Here is a 20,234-nt window from a genome sequence, read left to right on the forward strand (position 1 = left end):
TGTAGAGTAGACCAAATTCTAAAATATTATTCAGAATATGACAGTTTGGTCAGAAATAGGCTATGAGCTACCTCAAGAAGTATTTTGGACGAACTTAAAATGTATGAATGTCACTGAGATAAAATATTAAACAATCGGCAAACAAATTTAGCTTTTGAGCTATTTGAGCTATTTCTTGTCACCAAAATAGGTCATTTTAGTGCAATTAAAAATAAAAGAGTGATATGAAATAAATATATTCAATATAAAAATACAAAACAAACAAAAATATGCTCACATATTTCATTCACAGAATGTTTTGATTCACGAAATTCACGAAAAGAGTCGTTTGTTAGAGAATTAGACTATGTGCACATTGTATGTTTCTGACTCACTAAAAAGAACCATCACGAGAGCCATAAAAACGTGGAACCGGTTTTAAATACACTTTCAGCTCTAGTAAAGACTTCAGATATACTTTGAAATGGACCTAGTTGTCAGTAAATAGTTTGATCAACAGGGTTGCAGCCTTACAAAATGTATATACGAACAACAGCAAATCATTTGTTATCATTCATGCTTTCTTAAAGGGGTCTGAGAAAAAAGAGGGCACATTCCTCCTAAATATTGTCTAGAAATGCATACGGACAAGTCTGTAGTACTATATGACATATTTAAAAACAAATGTGTGGTGTGAAGAAGAAAGAGAATCTATGTGTGCAGAGCATGTGTGTATCTTTGAAGGGAGGGCTGCGCGTGAATAATGAATAATGGCTGGGTTTGTGCACACAGCTGAGTGAATTAAACATGAAGCCAGCACTAGAAAACTTAGCGGTATGTTCTCTCTCTTTCTGTCTTTATACAGATACATAATATCAGATTTAAATCTTTGTGTCTGTTCTATGCTCTAATGAAATAAAAAAGCCCTCAAACACTTTTTAGAAACACAATAATTTCCTTGAAAACAAATCTCATAAACCTCATGCAAGATCTCAAGTGTGGTCAAGAGAGTGAGTTTACGGTTTGAAATAGTCTTTTGATAGCTGGTTAGGCTGTCTAAATGAACCGCCTGTCCTGCTGGTTGGGGGTCAGCAGCCGCCTGCATGGTATCTCATGACAGCCTGGTGGAATTTGAGCTCCCACAGGCCACTGCTTTATATGCTCCTATCAGGTCCTCGATGTTTGTGAGTGATAATGTGCCATTTCTTTTCACAAATGGAGCGTGGCATAACTGTTTGTAGAAGAGCAGAGACAGACAGATAATGTCCAGACTCTCATTTTCAGTCGGGTACTTCCTTTAATTCTACACTAGAGCTTCATCATTCAGCTCATCACAGATATCGGATGTTGTCAGCCACTTTATACCCCATAAGGGCCACCAGTGATGGACGAATAATACTAGATAGGTGATGTGCTGGAACCCATCCCTTGACCGGTGTAATATTAGGCTACACATCTTCCTCAGTTCCGCAGATCAAGTTTCAAACAGGATTCCCCAGGTAAGATGCTTAAGGGGCGTTGATGTCATTGTACGGAAGTGTGTTGGACCACACTGCTGGGCACAGATAGCAGTGCCACTGAAGACAATAGGAGGACAACGTGGGAGTTTCAACAGGAATTCGGACTGAGCTGGACCATTGAGGGGATTTGGGATGTCGCACCAGACGGGTATTCATGGTAAGCACCATTACACTGCAGCCCATATAGATTTATAAAATTTTCAATTTAGAATAAATCACTTTATATTTGTTCTTTATCTGCTTTTAGTGAAAGAAAAGCATGCATTTTGAGTTAGAAGTGTAATAGATACTATGAAGATATGCAAAAAGTAAAAAAAAAGAAAGGGACTTTGGAATATAACCGGTAAAAGCTCTAGATTAAAAATTTTGCATCAAAATTTGGCATTGAACTTTTTCAAAATTGCATGGAGTCTATGTGCAAATGTGTTCAACTACGGGCAAAGGGAACTATCTATTTAAAAAGAAAATGTTACTACTAAAAATAAAAATTTTGAGAAGGAATATTGATAGCTCTGCTTAATTCTGGGTTTTAGCAAACAAACTTTAGGTTCTACAGTATAGTGGTCTATATAGGTTTTAAATAGAGAGATAATATTATGCTGTGTTTTATGTGAATGATGCTGGGAGGTAATTTAAGCTTACGGGCAGAAGCGCTGTTCCTCATCCATCTCACCTACACCTACATCATTTATGAGTCCTGATGCCCTGTTACCATGGTGAGGCCAAGAATGAGGCACAGGCCGCAGTGTGGAAGCAGTGTAAAATTTCCTTTGTTTCAGTCAATTTTCTTGGTCTTGTTATAATTTATAACATGAAATACTAGGCCTATGTAATGGGGTCGTCTCTCGCTATCTTATGATGATTAAAGGTTTGTGGCATAAACTAATTCTTAGGCTTACTCACTGTATCCTGTCTGTGTTGTATTGTCATATGTTGTATACTTCTCTACTGAAACCAGCAACTCCCGACTTGAGGGAGTTCCTCGTGAAGGTGAGGAGGGACGCTGTCAGAGTGGTGAAGATTGTTATAAGGAGCGGTGAGTAGGAGCATTTGTTTGTGAGACTATCTGTATATGTAGTATAATATTAGTATTTCAATACCCACAGCATGGTTTTGTTTGAGCACAAATTTGATGGTGCTTTTGATTAGTTTACTGCTGTTTACCCTTTCCAATTAATGAATCAGGCCTCACATTAATTTGTAATAACATAATACCTACTGTAGAGTAAACCAAGTTCTAAACTATTACTTAGAAGATCACATATTGAGAAGATCAAGTCATACTTAAATATTACATTTCTGAGTCAAAAAAGAGCGGCACTTGATTGTATTCGATGTAAACTTGTAGTGTAATTCAAATCTTAGAATTATGTTTTTAAAAATGATAATATTAATGAAATAAATAGCCACTTAAGTGTATTTAAAGTGAGTACACGTTTAGGACCATGTTTTGGAACACTCAGGTACACTTTAAAAAAGTGCATGTAATGTCAAATTAAAAGTATCTCCAATGAAATAAATAGCCACTTAAGTGTATTTAAAGTGAGTACACGTTTAGGACCATGTTTTGGAACACTCTTAGGTACACTTTAAAAAAGTGCATGTAATGTCAAATTAAAAGTATCTCTTGAAAGTCTCTTGAAATTTGTCATGCTTTCAGTATTCTGATGTGTTGACTAACATCGTAAAGCACATGTAAAGTGGACTACTTGATTAAAAATGTACCTGTAGTGTGTTATTTTACATACACTAAATTGTAGTGCAATAAAAGTAGCCTACAATACAAAAAATGATTGTGAAATTACATGGAAAGATGTACATAGTCCTACTCAAAAGGCACTCTGAAGTTCAACTAATTGCATTTAATATAAATGTAAATTATAATACATTTCATTAAGTGCAGTTAACATGCAATTAAGTGTCCGAAAACAGTACATTCAGTTCACATTAAAGAATGTTATTTATTTTTTTAGTATATTTTATTTAAGTGTACTTTATCATAGGGGTACCACTTAGGTTCACGTGGGTGTTCATCATTTAGATGTTGTTTTATCATTTAAAACCTAACAAACATATAGATGTTTTGCTTAAAAGTGTGCTTTTGCTATCTTGTAAAATAAATTACACTTGTTTTGATGTTTTGCCATGTAAGGCTACATACTTTAGCAAATATATTTCAGTCACTTGTTGGCTCTAAAGAATTTCAAGTAAATGTTGAGATAAATTGGACTGTGGAATGTTATCCATGTAGTGCTAGTGTATGATAACATGGCACCGTGCTGTTTTTGGATCCAGAGTGATAGTCAGTGCATTTATCTGGGGCTACTGCAAGTAGTCAGGGTGTGTGTTATGAGGTGTGTATGTGTGTGTATCTGTCTGTGTGTGCTTCAGAACAGCTGGTGTTGGGAGAGTACAGAGAGATGTCTCAGAGCTGGGATCAGGACTATGACTCATGTGTCCTGCCCATGCTGAACGGTCTGGAACCCTGTTATATCCTTTACCGCCTCGACTCACAGAACCAGCTGGGATATGAGTGGCTGTTTATCTCCTGGTCGCCAGACCAGTCACCAGTAAGTAGGAAACACATGATAAAGTTGAATGTGTACGCTCAATACAAACTCTCACCCTCATACTCTATAAATAATGTTCCCTTTAACCCCTTTGGCTGAAAGTACTGTCAGTTACCCCTCTGTGTGACCATACCCATTCATTCCACACTACACAGGTGAGGTTAAAGATGGTGTATGCTGCTACCCGTGCCACACTGAAGAAAGAGTTTGGAGGAAGTCACCTGAAAGATGAACTGTTTGGAACAGTCCAGGTGTGTAGACAGGGGTTTATTTGAATATCAAATACAGATGAGTTGAAATTATTTTATAACTGTACTATTACAGTATATGTATTTACATACATATGTGCATAGCAATGTACAAAACGTTTAACATTTATCTGTTTAACATTTGTTTTATTTTCTTTCTTTTATTTAAATGACCCTGCTGCGTGGGTGTTTTGGGGCAAAAAATGTATTTTGTTTTTGGAGCAAATAGGAACACAAAAATAATATTTTTTGAGAAGCAGGTTGCAGAAATTCTGAAATATTCTAAGCAATCAGAATCAAGCATTCCAGATTTGAGCTCATTATTCAACATTATGTGATGCCTGAAATCACGACCGACCACTCAGAATAGAATGTGTTTTCCTGACAAATGACCTTTGCCCATTTGTTTTCTGCACTCTTAAAAATCTTAAGGTTCTTTATTGGCATCCTTTAACATCCATGGAAAATTTCCACAGGACAAAAGATTCTTCATGGTGGAAAAAAGTTATTAATAATTAATAACTGTTCTTCACACTAGGAAAAAAAAAAGTTTTTTCTTTAAAGTTTCTTTTAAGAACCAGAAATGGTTCTTTTATGACATCGCTGAAAAACTTTTGGAATCTTTATCTTCAAGAGTGTAACTTTATTTAGTGGCCACATCTCTTTTTAATTTCTGTGTTTTTTTTTAATTATATATATTTATATTTATATATATCTATATCTATATATCTATATATCTATATATATATATATATCTATCTATATATATATATATATATATATATATATAATAAATGGGTTGCAACATTAAACCTACTATGTTTTCTGTTCTGCTTGTGCCCTGCGCTCAACTTTGCTCAGGTTTCTTCAGGTCACATGTTTAGAGGTGTGATGATGTGTCATCTAAGCAATATTTACTATTCTTATCTGCAGGAAGATGTCTGTTTCCAAGGTTATCTACGACACCTGTCCTCCTCCTCCTGTCCGGCTCCTCTCACCACTGCTGAGCAACAGCTCCATCAGATTAAAATAACAGAGGTGAGGAAGGTCAAAAATGTGTAAATACCTTCATACCAAAATCGAGGGACAAAGTGGCACGGGTAAGTGTACTACGATTGATTTTGTTTTCAAGTGTGTAAGTATTAAGGGGATTTTCACAAAACTTTTGTACTTTTCTATTCAGGACGAGAGGAGACGAGTTGCCACCGTAAGTGGACAAGCAAAGGTAGCCTCAGTTATCTAAATAAATGTTAATGTAACAGATTAAAGGTTTATATATATATATATATATATATATATATAATCCTTGTTTTTTGTTATGTGTGTTTCGGATACAGACAGAGATCAGCGTGGAGAGTAAAAATCCGACTTTGCAGGGTTTGGCGTTCCCATTGCAAGAAGAGGCTAAACATGCTTTACAGCAGCTTAAACTCAAACGCATCAATTACATTCAACTAGTAAGTTCCACATACACACATGCAAAAAGCAAATTGTTCAGACTGCCACATATGTGACCCTGGACCACAAAACCAGTCTTAAGTCGCTGGGCTATATTTGTAGCAATAGCTAAAAATACATTGTATGGGTCAAAATTATAGATTTTTCTTTTATGCCAAAAATCATTAGGATATTAAGTAAAGATCATGTTCCATGAAGATATTTTGTAAATTTCCTACTGTAAATATATTAAAATTTAATTTTTGATTAGTAATATGCATTGCTAAGAACTTCATTTGGACAACTTTAAAGGCGATTTTCTCAGTATTTTGATTTTTTCAGATTCCAGATTTTCAAATAGTTGTATCTCGGCCAAATATTGTCGTATCCTAACAAACCATACATCAATGGAAAGCTTATTTATTTAGCTTTCAGGTTATGTATAAATCTCAATTTCGATAAATTGACCCTTATGACTGGTTTTGTGGTCCAGGGTCACATATATATTTAACAGTACAGGTTGCACTGAATAAGCACATATAATAACAGTTACCTTCATTATACATACAAATAAAATGCTTTTGATAGTGCTGTTATATGGCTTGTTTATTTTGCATGATTTTTATAACAGGATTCTCTACATAATATTACATTTCAGAATAAATTAAGCAACGAAACACCTAACTTCAAAATATTTATTATGCAATAAACAAACATTGTAGTTCAAAAGTATGGGGGTAAATAAAGGTCTGGTATACTCACCAAGGCTGCAATTATTTGATCAAAAATACAGTAAAACAGTAATCTTGTAAAATATTATTGCAATTTTAAAAATGTTTGTATTCGAATATATTTTAAAATGTCATTTACTCCTGTAATGACAAAAAAATAATTTTAAGCAGCCATTACTCCAGTCTTCAGTGTCACATGATTCTTCAGAAATCATTCTAATATGCTGATTTGCTGCTCACTATTTCTTCTTATTATAAATAAAAAAAAAAAAGTTGTGCTGCTTAATACCTGTGGAAACCATGATATATTGTTTTTAGGATTCTTTGATGAATATAAAGTAAAAAAAACAAAAAAAAACAACAGCATTTATTTGAAACAGAATTGTTGGGTAGCATTGTAAAGTCATCCTTGCTGAATAAAAGTATTAATTTCTTACCCTACTGAACATTTTGAATAAGAGTTAAACAATTTTACATTATCACATAGAATATTATGCCTGCTGCGCACTCCACATAATCGCCATAAGCCCAATAACAAAGCACTTTTTTACTGTATCATCTTTAAGCGGCTGGACACCGAACGAGAGACAACAGAGCTGGTGCACACTAGTGCTACAGAGACCAAAGATCTGCCGAGCAGAATCCCCACTGATGCCCCACGATACCACTTATTCCTGTACAAACACGCCCATCAAGGACAGGCGCTGGAAGCTGTAGGTTAGTGCCAAAATATTACTGTAACTATTCTGCTAGTATCACAGTATGCCGAGTTGGCTTCTCAGTATTAGTAATGAGATTTGTTCTTCAAAGCTAATGTTTGCTATGTTTGTGTTTGAATATGTGGACCAGTTTTCATCTACTCCATGCCTGGGTATAGCTGTAGCATCAAAGAAAGGATGCTGTACTCCAGCTGTAAGAATCAACTTTTGAATGAGGTAGAGAGAGACTATCACATAGAGATCGCCAAAAAGGTACAATAACAGCAGCAGTTGATCCTAATACTGTACAGTATGTTTTTTTAAATAGCTGTTGAATATCCAAGCTTCGACCTGAGTAGAAGGGTACAAGAATGTCAGATACTTGCGAATGGAAAAAAAAAAAAAAATTTTACTCCTTACAATTTCATGTAGACCTCCAAAGTACAAAGTACATATTTTGCTGACAATCACTACATAAAATAAGCTATATATTGAACTAACAAGTAAAATAGTTTTACTAATAGTTTAATAGTTTTACAAATAAAGTAGTTTTACTTAACACAGTTCTTTGAAGTTAACTAACTTACAATATAACAAGTTCCTGCATTTATTTGAGCATACATAAATAAATATTATTATCATTTCATATAACTTTGTTTCTACTTAAATATATGTGACCCTGGACCACAAAACCAGTCTTAAGTCGCTTGAGTATATTTTTACCAAAAATACATTGTATGGGTCAAAATTAGCAATTTTTCTTTTATGCCAAAAATAATTATTAAGATATTAAGTAAAGATCATGTTCCATGAAGATATTTTGTAAATTTCCTACCGTAAATATATTAAAACAAAATTTTTGATTAGTAATATGCATTGCTAAGAACTTCATTTGGACAACTTTAAAGGCGATTTTCTCAATATTTAGATTTTTTTTTGCACCCTCAGCTTCCAGATTTTCAAATAGTTGTATCTCGACCAAATATTGCTCTATCCTAACAAACCATACATCAATGGAAAACTTATTTATTCAGCTTTCAGATGATATATAAATCTCAATTTCGAAAAATTGACCCTTATGACTGGTTTTGTGGTCCAGGGTCACATATTTTAAAATGTAATTTATTCCTGTGATGGCAAGCTGAATTTTCACATCACATCTTCCTTCAGAAATCATTCTAATATGCTGATTTGGTGCTCAAGAAACATTTCTTATTACTAGGCTATCAGTGTTAAAAACAGTGGTGGTGCTTTTTTTTTTTTGTGGAAACGTTTGTTGTGAAACGTTTATTTTTTCAGGATTCTTTGATGAATAGAAAGTTTAAAAAAGCAGCATTTATTTGACATTTTGTAACATTATTATTAATATCTTTACTGTCACTTTTGATCAATTTAGTCCATCATTGCTAGGTAAAATTTCAATATATTTAAAAACAAATCGAAACTTTTGAAACTCAGACCTTTGAATAATAACTTCATAATCCATAACATTTTGACATTCGCTTTAAATCAAATACTCATATTTATCCACATTTCGGTAAATCTGTTCATGTGTCATGTGTGTAGATGGAGATTGATAGTGGAGAGTGCCTGACAGAGGATTTCCTGTATGAAGAGGTTTACCCGAAGCAGCATGCTCTGAAACAAGCCTTCACCAAGCCAAAGGGCCCAACAGAGAAACGAGGGAACAAGCGTCTAATCAGAGGAGCGGGAGAGAATGGAGATGAGAGCTAGAATCATACAGTCAGAACATGTAAAATGACATCTGATACACTTGTTTAATTTCACCCTCAATAGCCTGTAGCCTATTTCTTGTCTTAGCTATCCTTTTCATGGTTATTATTTTTTATGTTCGATTTTAACTAGTCTTCTTTCACTCTGAAACACATTCTCACATGGTTTTGAAGGCCACATAAATGTGTTGTTTAGATGATGATTTTTATGTTAAAGATAAAATAAAATCCATGAATCCGTCTTGATAAATGTCCTTTTTGCCTAACCATGGAGAAGCATTATGTTTAGTTAACACTTTAACAGGCCTCTATATACACAGTACTGTGTATGGCCTAAAGTCTTAGGCCATTAGTATTTTCACCAAAAAAATAAATTAAAAAAATAAAGACACTTCTGTCAGGACCACTATTGTCAAAATGATAGATACTTAGCATAAAGTTTGGTTTGGTGGTATGGTTCTGTTCTGGGCAAAAAACTCCCTGCCCATCCATGCAGCCTGTCATGAATGAGCAGGGAGAGCAGCAATAATAACCCCCCAGGGTTAACATAACAGAACAGAACAAGGCAGATATCATTAATGTACTTAATGATATTTAAGTGTAACACTTTATTCAAGATAAAGGAGTCTGATTAGCAAGGAATATCAGAAAGCCAAGTCCTGACTGTGGCGAAAGGAGGAGCTGGGGATGGAGGAGGGTAATTTGCTCCGGAGCAAGCTGAAAAGCTGCTGAATAATACTGAATAGAGCTTATATAAGAATGCCGCGATCGGTGTCGTATTCCTATAGGTAGATGTGATCAGCTGAGAATCAGCTGATGCAAGCTTGACTCACGTGACCTGCCAGAACTAACGCTAACGCTTAATTAATGGCCCAAGACTTTTGCACAGTAGTGTCATATATATATATATATATATATATATATATATATATCAACTGAATTTAATACTAGTATGTGATTATTATCCAATAATACTTTCTTACTAGTAATGAAGTTATATTTTAATTAATATCAAATGGATACTCTTTAGTTGTTTGTCGTTAGGTTTTTAAAAACATAAATGTAAAAAAAATATATTATTGCATTTTTATATAATTTTTTATATTTATTATAAACAGTTATTCCATTGTTTGTTTTTCTGGGTTTGTCTCTTAAAGGGTTAATGCATGTGCTGATCCAGGGCCAGCTCTATCAGTTACCAGGATGTTGGGATGTAATTAACCATATAACTAACATTCTGGCAATAAACATTTTCTGGAATTAGACTTACTCAGCACTACGCTTACCTTGCAGTCACCTCCCATCACAGCCCTCGCTGTCGCATAGAAATCTCTCAGTTAATGCAGCTGGCGCAGAGGTCAATTTCAGCGACTGTTTCAGCATTCCTGGAAAGCTCTTTACTGGGAAAGTCATCCGCCTCTGAAACCGGCACGGGCGCTTCGTCAGCGGCGCACGGCAGCCAATGGAAACGCAGCGATGGTCGAGAGCGCAGTTCTACGAAACGCCAAGCGGCCGATGATGAGGTCGCGGGCGCAAAGATGTAGCGCTCTTCTTGGAATGAAATTCCTAGAACGCGCGTCAACTCATAAAACAGCCAAACGTGCTGCAATGGCGTTTCTTACTGCTCTTAGTACAGGAAAATAACAATCCACCAAGCCAAACGACATATTACTCTTGTTTGAGTACTACTACTTAGCTTTTTTGTTGTTGTTTTGCGTAATTTTCGTCCTCATTTTGCTCCCTTCGATTTCCTAGAGAATATTTGACAGAGAAGGCTCGTTCGGTTTAGACAGCATCAGAGATTACTGTTGTAAAATGTTTAGATGTTGACTAGATTCGCTCACTTTGTGGACTTTTTGTCGCCATTATAGCACTGCTGGAACAATGTCAGCAGCTTTGGCACTTTGCAGGATTCGCGTAAATTTCAGTCTTTCCAAACTGCTGCCCATTGGTGACGTACAGAAGGTGACGATTTTATGCCTAGAAAGGTAAGAAATATATGTGTTTTATATCGAAAGTCATTTTAGTTTCATGGGAACTGTGAAGCGCTCATACCTGTTTGGTGGGTTTGCTCTTGACTTGACTAATTTGTGATGAACTGCAGTGGTTACATCACGTATATGTCATGTAGGCTACGTCGTCCTTTTATAATTGATCGTAATCCATTCCCGATTCCTGCTGCTGACGTTTCGAAATTCAACATTTTGTTCTCATCTAAGCGATTTTTAATGTTGCATTGTGCAATAGCGAGCGAAACAAACTAAAAGTTTTGTGACCAAGCTACTGAGCAATTATGAAAACGTTTAATGTAGCCTATATTGCTATAGTTTTACAACCAACATTTGCTTATTTCCCTGACATGTAGCTGTTGAGTACATGTCCAGAATTCAGGTGTAATTGAATTTAATTTAACTTATTCTTTTTATACAGTTTTTATTTTATTTCAGTTTCAATACTGGAAAATGTCAATTGTAGTTCAGCTCCATTTCAAGCCTTTTTTATTTTATAGAATTAATAACATGTCTGTGATCATACTTTGCAGTTTGTTTGAATACAACTTGAATAAAATCTTTAAAAATCAAATACAGTATGCAGATTAGTGTCTGTAAAAGAAGGCAACTCAATATTTTGTTCTATATTTCACCTTTCCAGGACATTTCAGAAATTAGTTTTTTAAGTATGGTAACTTAACCTTCATGATAATTGTTTCACAATGTGAGAAAGAACATATAGATTCTGACTTACTGAGGCAGAAGTTGAGACTGGTATAAAAACACCAGCATTCCAATAGAATATGGATCTTATTTATACTGTTTTAGATATGACATATTTGTAACTTGTTGTCTTGTAAAATCTGTTGTTTACCCTGTTGCTTTCCAACTTAAATTCTTGCCACGTTGTGTAAATAGCATGTGAGTGCATTCTCTTGTTCTCGGCAAACTGCACTTCCTTTGTTTGTTCTTTCTTTGAGTTCACTGAAATTATAAATGACAAAGCAATGATATAGAAAGCACAGCGATTTTTAACCTTTGGACTGTTTTCTCCGCTGTCTCACCTCACATCATTTTATAGGTTTAGAAAAACAAATCTGTTGATTACACAGTAATTATTCTCAAGAAATTTGTTTTTTTCTTTCATAAGAAGGCTCTCATGCCAGAGCCACCTTCAGGAATGGTCGCTAGCCATACAAGTGCCCAAAATGAGAGGGATGAATCAGAGGTTCAGCAAATTCAGCGGTCCCAAGCCGCTCCCTACTCATGGGCCCCGGCTGAGGACTTGCGTTTCATCACCACCACCTTTCAGCACCTACATACCTCAGGTAGCCTATATTAGTTAGTATTTAAGTATTTGAGGAACTGATGTGCACTTCTTTCTTATGCTTCATATTTCTTGATTGCATCTGTCCAGTGTCAGCAACTATCAGGTCAGATTCCTTCCATTATAACTGACCAATAAAAACCTAATCAGATTCCGAACAAACGTGTTTAATTAAAAACAAAAAGTCAATGGAAGTCAATGACTCCCTCTTCATTTGAACAATCACTGAAGATTATGTCTAATTCTGGATTCTATAAACAAGTCATATACAGAGTCTCAAGTCATCTTTTTATATTTATGTATTTTATGTTTTATGAAGAATAGATTTTGACCAGGGTCCTAAAGTGACTACAGCAACAGTTTATTTCTGTGCTGATAACTTAAATTAATACATAAAACAAAAAATGTAATTATTATTTTTTAATTATTAAATAAATCATTATTATTTATAATTTAATTATGATTGTTTTCTAAATTAACATTATTATTATTATTATTATTATTAGTTCTTAGAATAATCCTAATGTAAAATACCCTTCAAAAGTTTGGGTTTAGTTAGTTTTTTGTTTGGTTTTGGAAAGAAGTCTCTACTTACCAGTGCTGCGGTGTTATTTGATCTAAAAACAGTAAAAGCAATTATATTGTGAAATATTTGTACAATTTAAAATAATTGTTTTCTATTTAATTATTTTTAAAATTCCTGTAATGGCAAAGATACATTTTCAGCAGCCATTTCTCCAGTCTTCAGTGTCACATGATCCTTCAGAAATCTTTCTAATATGTGACCCTGGACCACAAAACCAGTCATAAGGGTCAATTTTTTAAAATTGAGATTTATACATCACCTGAAAGCTGAATAAATAATCTTTCCACTGATGTATGGTTTGTTAGGATAGGACAATATTTGGTCAAGACACAACTATTTGAAAATCTGGAATCTGAGGTTGCAAAAAAAATCACAATATCGAGAAACTCGCCTTTAAAGTTGTCCAAATGAAGCTCTTAGCCATGCATATTACTAATCAAAAATTAAGTTTTGATATATTTACGGTAAGAAATGTACAAAATATCTTCATGGAACATGATCTTTACTTAATATCCTAATGATTTTTGGCATAAAAGAAAAATCTATAATTTTGACCCATACAATGTTTTTTTGGCTATTGTTACAAATATACCCGACTTAAAGGAACACTCCACTATTTTTGAAAATAGGCTCATTTTCCAACTCCCCTAGAGTTAAACAGTTGAGTTTTACCGTTTTCGAATCCATTCAGCCAATCTCCGGGTCTGGCGGTAGTACTTTTAGCTGCAGCTTAGCATAGATCATTGAATCTGATTAGACCGTTAGCATCTCTCTCAAAAATGACCAAAGAGTTTCGATATTTTTCCTATTTAAAACTTAACTCTTCTGTAGTTACATCGTGTACTAAGACCGACGGAAAATGAAAAGTTGCTATTTTCTAGGCCGATATGGCTCGGAACTATACTCTCATTCCAGCGTAATAATCAAGGAACTTTGCTGCCGTATAGGTGCAGCAGGCACAATGATATTACGCAGTGCCTGAAAATAGGCTAACTTCCATCAGCATAACCAACGTGACCACCTGCTTGCACAGGGAGCGTGCTGGGGACTATTTTCAGGCATGCGTAATATAATTGCGCCTGCTGCACCTATACGGCAGCAAAGTTCCTTGATTATTACGCCGGAATGAGAGTATAGTTCCGAGTTATAGTTGTGCTGCTTCATATTTTTGTTACATATATGTTTTTTTTAATTTAATGTGCCCTTGTTGAATTAGGTATTATTTTAAAAGAAACAAAAATCATACTGATCTCAGATGATAGTGTATGTCATATTAACATAGTTTCTTTATGTTTTAGGATGGTACTGGGGTGGTATGACAGCCAGTGAGGCAAGGGATGCCCTAATTGGAGCATCAGAAGGGACTTTCCTTGTCCGTGACAGCAGCCATCCACTCTACCTCTTCACCCTGTCCGTACAGACGTGGAGAGGTCCCACTAATGTCCGCATCGAATACGACAGCGGCCGATTCCGTCTCGATTCCAGTTTTCCAGCCCGATCTAGCCTGTTGTCCTTTTCTGCTCTTCCTAGTCTCGTGCAGCACTATACATCCACAAGTCAAGGGGAGGAGAGGATAGCAGAAGAACATCACATGGTGTCAAAGGACAATGGCATCTTGCTGAAGCTCAGGAAGCCCCTGTACAGGCCTCAGGCCTTTCCAACATTACAACACCTCACACGCCTCAATATAATCAGACATACAGATTGCCATACACAGCTGCCACTGCCACGGCCGCTGCTGCTGTACTTGCAAAAATACCCCTTTCAGGTGTGAGGACACTTGGGGGGATGTTGGTGCATTTCAGGGGGGTTCGTTTTTGCAAAGTCACAAGTGATTTAGCCAAAATTTGCAAATATTGCCCACTGGCAGAATCATGGGTGCTTTTATTTTGGTCATATGTCATAGTAGGTGTGCAAATAACCAAGGACTATTTTGAGTACATTTTTTTTTTAAATATTTGAAAATACTTCTCATTTTAGTAAACAAAATGTTTCTTTATCTTTCTGTGCTTCTAAGAATGGGGCTTCATCACCAGCTACCATCACCAGAACAATGAAAAAATAAAATATCAAAAGAAGTACACGTAAATAATACTGTATTCTGACTGTAATACTGTGTCTCCAAAGGTGTAATTTCCTCAGAAAGCAATTTATTTAGAAACAAAGTCTGCAATTATTGCATTTTTTAAATACTGTTTATAAAGATTATTTTAGAAAGTTGTTGACAATGACAATTTTATTTGTAATTTAGCTTATAAAGGAACTAGATTTCAGTTAGAAATCTGTCAGAAACCGTCATAGATAGGCTACCCTGGCAGTATGCGCTTGTAATCAGACTTTAACTGACATGAAAGACATTTTAACAGACATCATTATCATTCCAGGAAAAGTTAATGGCTTTTTTTTTTCACGCACCAAACACATGAATAAAATTTGGGATGTAACATAACAGCAAAGAAAAAACAACAACAATGTGTAGGGCAATGAACTTCCATTTTACATTTGAAGTAATGTAAGCTAATGTTGTTACTTATTTATTTTACCTGGTAATAGTACAAATAATATTTCAGTACTCATGGTGACATTCGATAAGCATCTTATAACGTAATTTTCTTATAATCAACTTCAGCAGAGGAACATCTTGCCGTTTTATAAACACGCAGAATTTCTTTTCATCACACGATCGTGTGCATGTCTACAGTTGTGTATTTTTTTTATTAGAAAGAAGTGCATTTAATTAAATGCTAAAATGAATCTGAGACATCACTTTACCATCTTTTATTTTTATTTATTTATTTATTTATTTATACTCATTAACATACATGTCAGTTGTTAAAAAAAGTCATATGAAGTGTCACACTATTAGTAGGCTGTACACTATGGAGGACGAAACCTGCAAAAACAATAAATAAATAAATACACAAATAAATAAATAAATATGCATATAAATAAATAAATGTCTGTATAAATACACAAATTCTTGTTTAAATACATATATAAATAATTAAACATGTGATTAAAGTAGGCAAATAAATAAAATAAATTAGTGCAACCACAGCTGCCAGTATTCTACTGTTATTTTCAGGACGTCATGCTAATAAAGCAATATGAATTGAACTGAGTTGAAATGAATAATTGATTACTAAGCAATTTGATTAGATTATTATCTTTCTTTCTTTTTTCAGATCGAATGCCATCAATGCAGGAGGTGGTTTCATGTGCCTTCCAATGACAGACAGCCAGTTCAAGAGGGCTCAAAAGGTTGACTGGAAGTGCTGCCTATGTAAATAGTTTTAAATTCTGTAAATAGTCTAATGTATTATAGTTCTTTAATGTAAAGTTTCAGGTTTGGGTGGAGCATGAAGTTACACAGTTGTCATTGTTTTTTTTTTATTATTGTTTTAATGGAACTGCTAATTTTACAATTTGTGCATATAGTTTTACAGTAACTGAAAAGTGAAGCAAACCAATTACAGTAAACTTTACAGTATAACAGTATAGTTTCTATTGTTTTAAAATGCATTACTCAAGAAAGGACCAAAAAATGAATACAATAAGCCCATTCGGTAGTGAAATAAACAACATATTTATATGATTTGAGAGTTTATTTTAATAAATATCAAAAATCTAAAGGGTGTGCATTATAACTGAGAACTACATGAACACTTCACCGTTGGTTGTGTTACTGTAAGTAATTTTCCTCAAATGCTATTGAAGTTAGAAAAGTATAAACCAATGTCGAATGACACCCTCTCATTAGCATGTTGTGCAGGGGAAAAATAAATGCGGAACTACATTCAGAAATAAATGAGTGATTAAAAGAAAACAGTTAGGATGAGTTTAGCATTTCCGTAGCGAATATCGAATGCTGGGAAATGACACCTCTGGCCATTCCGTTGGGTGGTTTGTAAAGTCACAGATACTGTACGGACAATAAGGCTCAGTTTTCTATGTATCTTGCTCTGTTGAATGGCAAAAGTGACTTTACTAGGCTATACTGGCTAAACACCATGCATTTCCTGTCAGCGGGAAAGCCGCATCCCCAGCGAGCTCCATAGGTTTCGTCCTCCATAGTACACATATCTTAAGCCTACGCAAATTATAACACTAATTGCGCCTGTCCCCACAGTCCAAAAGAGGCTCACCTTAATTTTAAGTGTTTTTAATAGTTTTTGAAAGTAATAAAATTAATTTGAATAAAAATGAAAATACAACAGTTCACATTTCATCCGCCTGAAATACAATAAGTTCTCTGGGGATGAAAAGATAATGCAACTCAACCAGAGGCGTCATGCCCATTCAAAGTAAGGGGGCACGTGCATGCCCCCTCAGATTTTTGAACCAAGTGGATTTTGAATGCAGCTTCCAAAAGACAAAAAATAGGCAAATAATATTTTCTATATTTAATACAATCACACCGGTGTGATTATAACGTTCAGTGCGTCATATCATCAGCTGCTAAATTCAAATCTGCTTTAGCTGGCTGGCGCTGAGCCAGATACAGACGCGTTTTTACAGCACTGCGCATTAACCAATCACACGCGATGCTGTTGAGCTTATGAATGCAATGACCAATCAGAGGTGTTCAGATGAGTCATCGCTAAATGCCGTGTTTTCTTCACTCGCTCGCTGATCGAAAACCTCTTTCTGGCGAATTCTCTCGTCAGAAACAACAAAGTGCAGACGTGTGTACGAATTTGTAAGTAAGATACTCATTTCACAGTGTAAACAGCTTCTGTGATTTTAATGGTAGTTTTTGAGAGTGCTTGAACTAGACTGTCAGTGAAAATGTTCTTTGATAATGTAAATGTTCTTTGCTCTCTTTCTGTACAATGAAAGTGGTATGATTAGTAGCCTGACTTGCAATGTTTTTATTCACATTAACTTTCAATGTTAAATTCACATTAAATATAAACTCAGTCGTATTGAAATATGTTATGGCATGACATCTTTATCTGTTAAGTAAACAGACAGGTGTTTATGCTTAGTTAATAGATGACATTATTAGGTTATTTTGACCTACTATAGATCAACATAATCTATAAGGTGAGAATCAAGATATTTCATGATATAGTTAATGCGTTTGGGGATGTTTCGAAAAAAACAAAAAAAAACATGTTGTGGCTGCTGTGTGTCACATGACGACCCCCCCATCTCGTGCCCCCTCAGAAATAATGAGTGCATGACGCCCCTAAACGCAACACTGATCCCTTATTATACGGGACAGTTGGTATACGGACATCACTAAAAATAATGACAACGTAGTTCACAGTGCAGTGAGGCAGATGGTGATTCAATTATCGCTGCGCTCTGTTGGGTTTAGTTCAGTGAATGATTCATCAGACTTGTTTCAAACCAGTAAGTCGTCTTTTCAAACTACTAATTTCACGAACTGGCTCATTTTGTGCTGTAATTTTGTTTATTAAAATGTGTTTTTTTACTGGATTATGAAGAATTCCAGACTATTTTCAGGACTTTTATTTTGAAAACGACATTGTGCGTCAGGTGGATTGCAGATTTGCCTTGTCATAAGGTTGCACGTTTCATTTCGAATGTTTATGACAATATGGCGGAAGGAGAGGAGCCGTAAGTGAAATTTTATACAAAACTGCACATAAATCCCTCGTAACAGTGCTTTAGTTCAATCAACAGGACGCAAGAACGTTAACTTGCGGATAGCAGAGCACGAATGAACCTTCTTTTACTCTCTCTTTTTAGGGAGAAGAAAAGAAGGAGAATAGAGGAGCTGAATGAGAAGTTAGTGAAATGAAAGATAAGAATTTAGATGTGGCAGCCAGCAGGTTTGCTTTGGGAGGTGTTGATTCTTATAATGAGCTTCATCCGTACTGCAGATATTGTTCAGGCATTATTTTAAACAGCTCTCCGCATATAGGCCCACTGTACATGAAATACAATGTAATCTATCTGAAAGCGCGGTGAAAGCTTGCGAAACCTCCAAACACTGCTGTTTGCACACATGCCTTAATGTTCTTTCATAACATTTAAGATAAAACACTTTCTTATTATTAATTATGAAATTTACCAAAATTCAGTGCCATTCAAGCCATACCTTAATTATTATTGTACATAAAAAAATATTGTATATTATGTTCTATGTGTCCCTGGACCACAAAACCAGTCATAATCATTAATTAATCATTAATACATCATCTGAAAGCTGGATAAATAAGCTTTCCATTGATGTATGGTTTGTTAGGACAATATTTGGCCGAGATACAACTATTTGAAAATCTGGAATCTGAGGGTGAAAAAAAAAAAAAAAAAAAAAATCTAAATATTGAGAAAATTGCCTTTAAAGTTGTCCAAATTAAGTCCATGCAAATGCATATTACTAATCAAAAATTTAGTTTTGCTATATATATTGTAGGAAATTTACAAAATAACTTCTTGGAACATGATCTTTACTTAATATCCTCATGATTTTTGGCATAAAAGAAAAATCAATAATTTTGACCCATACAATGTATTGTTGGCTATTGCTACAAATATACTCGTGCGACTTATGACTGGCTTTGTGGTCCAGGGTCACATATGTGAATGTGTTTTGTAATTGCTAAATAAACTGAGTAGTGAGTGTGCTGTATTTCTAAATATCTGTATTTCTCCACAGTATGGTTGTGGATGGAGGGAGTGGGGATCACACAGACTGGCAGGGAAGATGGGACCATGTCAAAAAGTTCTTAGAGAGAGTTGGACCCTTCACTCATCCGGATTTTGAACCCAGCACTGAGGTATGACATACATCTCTATACTAAATATAATAATATAATTCAATGTAATGTATATTCCACACCCCATTTAAAAATGTTTACGTTAATCTATGGCTACGTTTAGGGAGATAATCAGTCAATCACAAAGTTCAGCTTTGGAGGCATTTTATCGGAACAATTCATTTTATTTTTTCAATTCATTTTGCTTTGTGTAGATTACTTAATGGCTGGTAAAAAAAATAATGAGACAGGCTGCTAATTTATTTATTGTGCATTTATTGTGCTCTACTTCTTACCAAATTAAATAAATAAATAAAAATAAATAAATAAAAGTTGTACAACAAGAGCATTTTTCTTATAAATATCCATGCCTGATAGGACAGAGTGCTTTGACTGGGGTTATCATGGAGTTATTACATTATTGTAACAGATAAAGATTCATGCTGAAAATGATTATGTGCATAGGGTAATTTTTCTTCTGTTTACCTCTTTTTTTTTTTTTAAGCTATATGCAGAATATTTGATTCAGGTTCTGTTCTGTCACTGTCATAAAGCAGTTTCTCAATCAGGGTGCCTTAAAGGGGTCATATGATGCTTTTTTAAAGATCATTATTTTGTGTATTTGGTGTAACAGAATATGTTGACATGCTTTAATGTTCAAAAAACACATTATTTTTCAAATA

At 34.8% G+C, this 20,234-nt stretch overlaps 3 protein-coding genes across 4 annotated transcripts in view; all 3 read left to right on the forward strand.

Moving 5' to 3' along the window:
• Positions 1 to 2,199: 2,199 nt before the first annotated feature.
• On the forward strand, positions 2,200 to 8,952 carry twf2b (twinfilin actin-binding protein 2b). The gene is made up of 10 exons (XM_016443592.1): positions 2,200 to 2,257; positions 2,458 to 2,535; positions 3,891 to 4,069; positions 4,225 to 4,320; positions 5,251 to 5,355; positions 5,501 to 5,542; positions 5,655 to 5,774; positions 7,052 to 7,202; positions 7,335 to 7,456; positions 8,750 to 8,952. Exons 1-10 carry the CDS (start codon positions 2,200 to 2,202, stop codon positions 8,915 to 8,917), a joined length of 1,119 nt encoding a protein of 372 aa, XP_016299078.1. The 3' UTR covers positions 8,918 to 8,952.
• A 1,214-nt stretch (positions 8,953 to 10,166) lies between these two features.
• Positions 10,167 to 14,961, forward strand: cishb (cytokine inducible SH2-containing protein b). Of its 2 annotated transcripts, none has more exons than XM_016443723.1 (3): positions 10,167 to 10,904; positions 12,061 to 12,235; positions 14,119 to 14,961. In XM_016443723.1, exons 1-3 carry the CDS (start codon positions 10,893 to 10,895, stop codon positions 14,592 to 14,594), a joined length of 663 nt encoding a protein of 220 aa, XP_016299209.1. In that variant the 5' UTR covers positions 10,167 to 10,892; the 3' UTR covers positions 14,595 to 14,961. The 2 variants fall into 2 exon arrangements, with proteins under 2 accessions (XP_016299209.1, XP_016299208.1); XM_016443722.1 differs by having other exon boundaries at positions 10,168 to 10,904; positions 12,058 to 12,235.
• Positions 14,962 to 18,080: 3,119 nt separating this feature from the next.
• Positions 18,081 to 20,234, forward strand: part of LOC107656056 (NEDD8-activating enzyme E1 catalytic subunit-like) — an 8,723-nt gene continuing 6,569 nt past the window's right edge. The window contains exons 1-4 of the mRNA XM_016443724.1: positions 18,081 to 18,178; positions 18,326 to 18,406; positions 18,539 to 18,577; positions 19,452 to 19,572. Of these exons, the coding sequence (XP_016299210.1) occupies positions 18,387 to 18,406; positions 18,539 to 18,577; positions 19,452 to 19,572 (180 nt within the window). The 5' untranslated portion in view covers positions 18,081 to 18,178; positions 18,326 to 18,386. The remainder of the gene's footprint in view (positions 18,179 to 18,325; positions 18,407 to 18,538; positions 18,578 to 19,451; positions 19,573 to 20,234) is intronic.

Source organism: Sinocyclocheilus anshuiensis, unplaced genomic scaffold (assembly GCF_001515605.1).
Source record: "Sinocyclocheilus anshuiensis isolate Anshui unplaced genomic scaffold, SAMN03320099.WGS_v1.1 scaffold51, whole genome shotgun sequence".
In the NCBI taxonomy this organism is placed as follows: Eukaryota; Metazoa; Chordata; class Actinopteri; order Cypriniformes; family Cyprinidae; genus Sinocyclocheilus; species Sinocyclocheilus anshuiensis.

Excerpts from the sequence above, each read along its gene's own strand:
- cishb (XM_016443722.1), top strand. Across the intron at positions 12,236-14,118 it reads TCAGCACCTACATACCTCAG|GATGGTACTGGGGTGGTATG; the intron begins GTAGCCTATATT and ends TTTATGTTTTAG.
- twf2b (XM_016443592.1), top strand. The coding sequence starts at position 2,200 with ATGCCCTGTTACCATGGTGAGGCCAAGAATGAGGCACAGGCCGCAGTG. Across the intron at positions 4,321-5,250 it reads AACTGTTTGGAACAGTCCAG|GAAGATGTCTGTTTCCAAGG; the intron begins GTGTGTAGACAG and ends TCTTATCTGCAG. Across the intron at positions 5,356-5,500 it reads ATCAGATTAAAATAACAGAG|GACGAGAGGAGACGAGTTGC; the intron begins GTGAGGAAGGTC and ends TTTTCTATTCAG.